The 9,317-nt window shown below is 44.0% G+C and overlaps 1 protein-coding gene across 5 annotated transcripts; it reads right to left on the bottom strand.

The window, feature by feature from the left end:
• Positions 1-1,253: 1,253 nt before the first annotated feature.
• LOC123443411 lies at positions 1,254-6,669 on the bottom strand. 5 transcript variants are annotated; one of them, XM_045119759.1, is made up of 3 exons: positions 6,324-6,656; positions 4,498-4,652; positions 1,254-1,651 (listed from the first exon to the last, which is right to left on the bottom strand). In XM_045119759.1, exons 1-2 carry the CDS (start codon positions 6,623-6,625, stop codon positions 4,532-4,534), a joined length of 423 nt encoding a protein of 140 aa, XP_044975694.1. In that variant the 5' UTR covers positions 6,626-6,656; the 3' UTR covers positions 1,254-1,651; positions 4,498-4,531. The 5 variants fall into 5 exon arrangements, with proteins under 5 accessions (XP_044975694.1, XP_044975697.1, XP_044975696.1 ...); XM_045119762.1 differs by lacking the exon at positions 4,498-4,652 and having other exon boundaries at positions 1,422-1,651; positions 6,324-6,657; XM_045119761.1 differs by lacking the exon at positions 1,254-1,651 and having other exon boundaries at positions 3,935-4,652.
• Positions 6,670-9,317: the final 2,648 nt, after the last annotated feature.

Raw genomic sequence — 9,317 nt, 5'->3', positions numbered from 1 at the left:
CCTGTTGGGGAAACTTCTCTCCCGGAGGGGGAAATCATCGCCATCGTCATCACCAACACTCCTCTCATTGGAGGGGACTCATCACCATCAACATCTTCATCAGCACCATCTCATCTCCAAACCCTAGTTCATCACTTGTAACCAATCTCTGTCTCGCGACTCCGATTGTTACTTGTAATGTTGCTAGTAGTGTTGATTACTCTTTGTAGTTGATGCTAGTTGGATTATTTGGTGGAAGAGTTTATGTTCAGATCCTTGATGCTACTCATTACCTCTCTAGTCATGAATATGATTATGCTTTGTGAGTAGTTACTTTTGTTCCTCAGGACATGGGATACGTCATGCTAATAGTAGTCATGTGAATTTGGTATTCATTCGGTATTTTGATATGTTGCATTCGTGATGGTATTCGTTCGATATTTTGATATGTTGCTACTTTTGTTACTTGTTGCTCGCTACGAATCATCTCACCACACAATCACTTGTCACCGCTACTTTGAGTGCTTGCAGTTATTACCTTGCTGAAATCCGTTTATCACAACCTTCTGCTCCTCGTTGGGTTCGACAGTCTTACCTATCGAAAGGACTACGATTGATCCCCTATACTTGTGGGTCATCAGAACCCGATGTTAAAAAAGTTTCGATGGTTGCCACATAACCGCGGGCATGACTTTCCAAAAGATTTAACCCTACAGGTGTGCTCCAACTAATCCATGACGAATTACCACATGCCGCATAGAAATCCTTAATCATGAAACTGGCGATCTCATCGGATTCCTTAGTAGAAAATCTCAACTCTGAGAAGACCCAAAGTCTCACCGGAATCACAATGCACAAGATATATCGTTAAGGTAAGACAAGTCTAGCAAGACCAGCCGATGTGTCGATGAACCCGATAAGAGCCACATATCTCGTTCTCAGGACACGACGGATGAGCACTACATATAGTGGCCGGATAGAAATCCCCAAGTTGCCCCGGGTGGCCCTGCAAGTGGCTCTAGTTTTGACCAACACTCATGAGGAGCACTGTCCCGGTTTGTTGATTAAGTCTCCTCGGGGTAGCTATTCCCTATGCTTTATTATTAAGTTATTAGCAAATTTAACACCAAGGTTGGGTCTTGCCAAACAAGCATTAACACTAAACGATTTACCAAGGGGGTCCCCATAAAAACCCCAAACATGTTAGGAGCGCTCAGTTATGGAATAAAACACCGATAACCAAAACTAAGGCGACAAAAGCGGAACAAATCACCTAGCAAAAGGCGAGGCCTTCTGCCTCTTACCAATTATATATGTGCATTAATTAAAGAGCATTTAAAGTAAGATGATAATAATTGCCCATGTTATCACATGGACCAGCTTGCACCTGCAACTAGCAATTCTATAACATGGTTGAGCAAGCACTAACTTAGCTAAATAATATTTGCTAGGAGGTGATGGGTTAGAGGTTTCATGGAAATGTTTGGAGGCTTATTTGTCAGGTGGTAGGCAGCGATAAGTAACTATGGAAGCGGTTCAACTAGGCATAATAAAGCTGGAAACGGTGTCAAAGTCATGATCATCTTGCACGTGAAATCTTCAAACTGGAACTGCTCTTGATCTTCCTGAACATACTCAACAGAATCCTCGAACTTGTTCTCACCACCCGATGCTACACAAAAGAATTGAACAACCAATAAACACCAGCAAATGACAATGATACAAGCAACATGATGCATGTGTGGCATGAAAGGAAGCATGGCATTTGTATACTAGTCATCTTTCATGCATTACTTGAGTTATTACTATTCTTGACAAAACCTCAAGTTAACTTATTTAGACATGCATTATCATGGCAGGAATGGATGCATCAGGTGAAAACGGTGCAAAAAGATATAAAGAACGCCGTGAACCGAGTTACGTAGCTCTCGGAAACTACAAAACAAGACACGAGGGCTACAGAGACATAACAGTAAAATACGAGTAGCTATGGGCACCCACTTGGCATTGCAAGGTTGGCAATTCCAGGTGGAATAGATCTAAAGAACACACCAATCCATCAAGCATAGCTCACATAAAGCCCAAAACAATATAGCACACAATCTGCCCACTAACTGCATCTTACCACATTACTCGCAAGCATTAAAGTAGCTACAACCCACCTTAAGGCATGAAATTTAACATAGTTGTAGAGGAACACAAATGCAAATAATCGCTAGTTCATTTCTTGGGCTAAAACCCCACATAAAACTTAATAGGAACAGATCAACGGGGCATGAAAATACTAGCAGAATCTCAGACTTGGTGAAAATCACAGATTTTCACGTGCTCCCATTTTGAATAGAATAGCAACTTTTGACAAAGAATAAAACTATGATGCAAGTCCTATGAATAATCTTGTGGTCCCAAGTTGTAGAGGGGTTCAAGCACTACAATTCATGCCATTGGTGCAACCACCAAAGATCAACACATTCATGGAAACCATGCTCACAACAAGGGAAGAAAATATTGGTTCCAACGCAGAAATATTTCTAGCTACCCAAACAACATTTTCACCCCTTGAAAACAAAAAAGGATCCACCTATTCACAAGAGTATCATGCTACATAAAAATTCCAAGCCATAGTAAACATAAAAAGCTAGAACTTTCATGTTGGCACAAACTTCATAGCATGCATATAATTAATCCTAAAAAAATGACAAAATGCCACCTCATCGCAAAATGACATTTTTGTAAACTTGCACAGATGTGAAATCCAATGTCACCGTTGGATTCCTTGAGATTTTCTACCCCATTTTCATATATCACACTCATATACTTGCATGTATAAAACTACACAAAAACAAAAAAGAAAAACCACTACAAATCATAATCACTTGTATGTAACATCAGACCAAATTTCGTATATGCCAGATTTGGCATATTCCATTTATGGAATTATCCCACAATAGAATTAACACACCACACAAAATTAAATCACCACAGTAATTAATTTGACAAGGGGTTCCCACTAGTCATAGACACCAGGGGCCCGTAGTGCATGACACGTGGGCCTTGTGGCCCACTTGTCAGTGGCACAACTACAGAACAAAACAGGGAAGAAAATATTGGTTCCAACGCAGAAATATTTCTAGCTACCCAAACAACAACATTTTCATCCCTTGAAAACAAAAAAGGATCCACCTATTCACAAGAGTATCATGCTACATAAAAATTCCAGGCCATAGTAAACATAAAAAGCTAGAACTTTCATGTTGGCACAAACTTCATAGCATGCATATAATTAATCCTAAAAAAATGAAAAAATGCCACCTCATCACAAAATGACATTCTTGTAAACTTGCACAGATGTGAAATCCAATGTCACCGTTGGATTCCTTGAGATTTTCTACCCCATTTTCATATATCACACTCATATACTTGCATGTGTAAAACTACACAAAAACAGAAAAGAAAAACCACTACAAATCATAACTCACTTGTATGTCACATCAGACCAAATTTGGTATATGCCAGATTTGGCATATTCCATTTATGGAATTATCCCACAACAGAATTAGCACACCACACAAAATAAAATCACCACAGTAATTAATTTGAGAAGGGAAGAAAATATTGGTTCCAACGTAGAAATATTTCTAGCTACCCAAACAACAACATTTTCATCCCTTGAAAACAAAAAAGGATCCACCTATTCACAAGAGTATCATGCTACATAAAAATTCCAGGCCAAAGTAAACATAAAAAGCTAGAACTTTCATGTTGGCACAAACTTCATAGCATGCATATAATTAATCCTAAAAAAATGACAAAATGCCACCTCATCACAAAATGACATTTTTTTAAACTTGCACAGATGTGAAATCCAATGTCACCGTTGGATTCCTTGAGATTTTCTACCCCATTTTCATATATCACACTCATATACTTGCATGTGTAAAACTACACAAAAATAGAAAAGAAAAACCACTACAAATCATAACTCACTTGTATGTCACATCAGACCAAATTTGGTATATGCCAGATTTGGCATATTCCATTTATGGAATTATCCCACAATAGAATTAACACACCACACAAAATAAAATCACCACAGTAATTAATTTGAGAAGGGGTTCCCACTAGTCATAGACACCAGGGGCCCGTAGTGCATGACACGTGGGCCAGGCCCACTTGTTAGTGGCACAACTACAGAACACAACAAAGAAATAAAAGGGTAAAACTACACAAAAACAGAAAAGAAAAACCACTACAAATCATAACTCACTTGTATGTCACATCAGACCAAATTTGGTATATGCCAGATTTGGCATATTCCATTTATGGAATTATCCCACAATAGAATTAACACACCACACAAAATTAAATCACCACAGTAATTAATTTGACAAGGGGTTCCCACTAGTCATAGACACCAGGGGCCCGTAGTGCATGACTCGTGGGCCTTGTGGCCCACTTGTCAGTGGCACAACTACAGAACACAATAGAGAAATAAAAGGGGAGTGTCGAGCCCACCACCTCCTGCTCTAACCATAGTGCCCCCACCATTGGGCTACACTAATGTAGCTGCACTAACAGGGGGACGCGCCTTGCCTGCGGCTGCTGCGTGCGCCCATCCGTGCGACCCAGCCATCGCACGACTGTGGCTCCATGCACGCCACGCTCCAGAATTCCTGCGAAAAAATAAAACAAAATACACATCCTAATACAGATTTTTTTCCGTAATATTCTCATCATTAAAACAAAAAGCAAAACTGGAGGGAACAATCCAATCTCCCGCCTTCTTGCGAATAGATCCACAACATATACAAAAGCGCGCCAAAATGCAAATCTGTAGTCTATAGTTCATAGGAGGCAGGAGCGACCTACGGTCTTACTACAATCAATAGCGGCCTTTCTTGAATTGAGCAGCAAAGTAATCCACGTCCCTAATGGCATCTCCAAGTCTTGCGTCCCCCATGGCTTCTCCAAGGAGTGGTCCGAGGAACCAGGAGGGTGACGATCAATCTCACACACCGAAAGTAAGAAACCTGACTCAGTTCTTGACGGTGAATCTTTCAATTAACTGCGTCATGATCTCGAGTGTTGGACGGGAAAAAGCAGCATGATGCACCCTTGTACAGCTTCTACAAAAACCGATCATAACCTGCAGATGCCAAACATCGTGGATCATAAGATTGCAGTCTCTCTCCCCCTCCCCTCCCCTCCAAGCATCAAATCCATGGCGCTGACGCTCCGGTCGACGACGTCCTTCCTCTCGCTCCCTCGACCCCTCCTCCAAGCTCCTCCACAAGCCTGACGCGCCGCCCTGTCGTGTGACCGGTTGAGGCGCCGGTCATGGCCAAGCAGTTGCACAGCCAGGTCCGGCAAGCGCAGGCGGGCCACAGCCACAAGCCCGACGAGCCACCCTGTCGTGTGGCCGGTTGAGACGCCGGTCATGGCCAAGCTGCTGCACAACCAGGTCCGGCAAGCGCAGGCGGGCCGCTGCCAGCCAAGCCATGCTCCACGCTTGTGAGCGGCGACGTACGTCTGGCCTGCTGCATGAATGGGCGGCCGGAGGGGCGATGGAGATTGAGCTTCACCTCGAGCTTCAGTTCAAACAGAAGGGGAAAGATGTGGATAGGAGTGTATTATGGAAAAGAATCTGTATTAGGATGTGTATTTTATTTTATTTTTTCGCAGGCGCGTGCGTGAGTCACAGCCGTGCGATGTCTGGGTCGCACGTAGCAGCCTAACAGGGGAAGCAAGTCCACGTATACTGACTATCTTGCCAAGTGCACACAGGGGAAAATCCCTAAAATATAAAAGGAGCGCCAGGGCTCAAACCCTTGACCCACTCCACTGCGGTGGTTCTGTTGCCAGTGCGGTAGGCTGCGGGTGATTGCTATAACAGAGGAACAAAAGCACTTATATATACTCAGCTAGCTGAATCACAGAATGGAAAAACAACGAATAAAAGTGGGCGCTGGGAGTTGAACCCAAGACCTCACGGTTTGCGCGCAGAGAACAAACGAGCTGGGCTACTGGGTGGATCTACCAAAGGAGGGGATCCACACTAGCTGAAGTGAACAAAGGGGTTCATGCTCTGTTTTACAGAGAGACGCCGGTGACGACTCTCACCGAAGCTACGCAGGCACACAGACGCGGGCAGCTACGCGGGGAACTGCTACGCTGAACTACGCTCTACGAGCTACAGATCAGAGAGAAACACGAGCCATGCATGCACACATGCACTACGCGTGCAACTGCGCTCTGCATCGTCGGAGAAACTACGACAAGCTGCAGCTACGCGGGGCGGCGAGGCTAGCAGGGAGAGAGGTCAAGGGGAGCGGGGCGTTGCTCACCCAGGGGCGGAGAAGAGGGGTTCTGGGGATGGCGAGGAACAGCGGCGACGCTCTCCTGTAGAAGATGCTCGCCGGAGGAGGCCGAAGTAGTGGACGTCGGCGACATTGTGGTAGAAGACCTTGGCGTCCGATCTCTTCGGGAATGGATCTCCCTTAGCGTCTGCATGCTCCTCGTGCAGTGGGGGAAGAAGAGGGGCGACGCTACACCGGCGATGAGCTGGAGCTGGAGCAGGAGCTGTCCATGGTGACGGCGATGCTCGGGAGCTCACCCCGACGGCGATAGGGGGAGAGGAGGATGGCATCGGTGCGACTAGGGCTAGAGAAGAGCTGGGGCGGCTTTATAGGCTCGATCCACGCACTTGGAGCCGTCGATCGAGAGAAAAAGAAAGATCGGCAGCGGCCACACTCTTCATACAGTGGTGACGTAGGGAGGTGGACGTAGGGCTCTCGAGCTGGGCTCTGGGCCGAAAGACACATCACATGGGCCGACTACTCTCCCTCTCTCCTTTAAAATCTTTTGCAAATAAAACATGACAACCTGGTTGATTAAATCACACGGCCTTAAAGGAAAAGATTTAAAACAAAATAAAATAGTTGTGGTCTTCTAAAATCATGACACAATTTATAAAAATAAATTGGGCATTTTGAAGAGGAAAATAAATGTCTTTTATTTTAAATAAGACTCTAGTTTTAAATAAAAACCAAAAATAAAATAGGTTCAACCAAAGGGGGGGCATACCAAAATTAATAAGAAGATTTTTAGAAGGGGAGGAACTTTTTATTGGGGCAAAAACAGTAACTTATAAATCTGCCTCTAATATAATTGGAAAGGATGGAGTTTTGATACTATGGTGCAACAAGGGGTTTTTAGGTGGATCTTGTTGCACCCAATCGTATGCAAACACAAAGGCACATCCACACATTGCACTCACACTTCATACCAAGGTGCAACACAAGCAACACAAGACAAGAACAAAATGAAATGATGCTATGCATGATGTCGTGATGCAACATAAAATGAAGACACTATTAAGCTCATACCACTTTGATCAACATAGCAAGGTTTTCATACAAGGAAATATGTACAAAAGGGGAAGGCATTGCATTGGGGCTCTTACAACTCTCCCACACTACAAGAGGATCTCGACCAGAGATCTATGATTGGAAGAACTCAGGGTATTCGGAACAGAGTAGGTCCTCATGCTTCCAAGTGGCTTCTTTGTCGGAATGATGTGACCGTTGCACTTTGAGGAACTTGATGGACTTATTGCGGGTCTTGCGCTCAGTCTCTTCAAGAATTGATATAGGATGATCATGGTAGTATAGGTCGGGCTGGAGATCAATATCTTGGAGGTCAACTGTGCACTCGGTAGTCTTGAAGCATCTCCGGAGCTGAGAGACATGAAACACATCATGCACATTGGAGAAATTGGATGGAATATCTAACTAATATGCAAGATCACCTCCCTTGTCAACAACTTTGAAAGGACCAACAAAGCGAGGAGGAAGCGTTCCTTTGATGCTGAAGCGTTGAGTGCCCTTCATGGGAGACACTTTGAGAGACACAAAATCATCGAGCGGAAAAGTCATGTCATGATGCTTGCTATCGTAGTAGCTATTCTGGCGGGACTAGGCTGCTTTGAGATTATCCCAAATGACACGACACATTTCTTCTGCTTCGGCGATCATGTCATTACCAAGAATCTGACGCTCACCAGTCTCAGACTAATTGATTGGGGTACGACACTTCCTGCCATATAGAATCTCGAATGGGGCCTTTCCTGAGCCTGCTCGAAAGTTGTTGTTGTATGAGAAATCGACAAACGGTAGGCAGCCTTCCACTTCATGCCAAAAGAAGTCACACAAGCTCTGAGTATATCTTCAAGAATTTGATTGACTCTCTCAACTTGACCACTTGTTTGAGGATGGAAGGTTGTGCTGAAACGGATCTTAGTACCCATCGCAGTCTAAAAGGAGTCCCAGAACTTCGAAGTAAAGAGGCTTCCACGATCTAAAGAAATGAGCATTGGAACACCATGCAAAGCGACTATCCTTGACGTATACAACTCTGCAAGATGAGCTGCCGAGATAGATTCTTTGATCGAAATGAAGTGAGCAACTTTTGCCAACTTGTCGATGACGACAAAGATGGCATCGTTGCCTCTCTTGGACTTCGGAAACCCAATGATGAAATCCATCTCCACATGATCGAATTTCTACTCGGGTATGGGCAAAGTATGAAGGAGGCCTGCTGGACTTTGATGCTCCGCCTTCACTCTACGAGACACATCACACTCGTTCACGAACTGAGCAATTTCAAGTTACATGCGAGTCCACCACAAGGTCTGCTTCAGATCTGGATACATTTTGGAGCTACCTAGAGGTATCAAGAGGAGGGAATTATGGGCTTCATCCATGATAACTTTCCTGAGCTCTCATTTCGGAATGACAAGGCAGTCCTCGAAGAACAAGGTATCTCTGTCATCAACACGGAAGCACTTATATTTCGAAATGCTCTTTGCCAAGCCAATCTTCACTTTCTTCACCATAGCATCAAGAAGTTGATCCTGACGGACTTGGTCTTCCAAGGTAGGAGAAATGTGGATATTAGCAAGAAATCCCTGAGGTACTATCCGAAGGTTGAGCTTCCTCAAAGATTCACAGAGATAAGGCTGGAGAGGCTTCAGAATGAGACTGTTGCAGTAAGCCTTTCTGCTCAAAGCATCTGTAATGACATTTGCTTTGCGTGGAGTATAGTCAATGCTTGAATTATAATCTTGGATCATCTCCACCAAACGAGTTTGACGAAGATTGAGATTAGGTTGAGTGAAGATGTATTTGATACTCTTGTGATCAGTGTAGACTTCAACCTGTCTGCCCAACAAGAGGTGTCCCCAAGTAAACAAAGTATGGACCACTGCCGCCAACACAAGATCATGAGTGGAGTAGTTTTTCTCACTTGGCTTCAACTTCCTCAAGGTATAAGAAACCACT

Source organism: Hordeum vulgare, chromosome 3H (genome assembly GCF_904849725.1).
Source record: "Hordeum vulgare subsp. vulgare chromosome 3H, MorexV3_pseudomolecules_assembly, whole genome shotgun sequence".
Classification (NCBI taxonomy): Eukaryota; Viridiplantae; Streptophyta; class Magnoliopsida; order Poales; family Poaceae; genus Hordeum; species Hordeum vulgare.
Note: the sequence above shows the minus strand (reverse complement) of the source record. Positions and strands in the feature narration are given on the sequence as shown.

What these genes read in the sequence shown, in the direction of transcription:
- LOC123443411 (XM_045119758.1), bottom strand. Translation starts at nt 6,489, where the DNA reads ATGCAGACGCTAAGGGAGATCCATTCCCGAAGAGATCGGACGCCAAGG. An exon ending in CCCCTCTTCTCCGCCCCTGG is followed by an intron (nt 5,568 to 6,323) that starts GTGAGCAACGCC and finishes TTTGAACTGAAG; the next exon opens with CTCGAGGTGAAGCTCAATCT.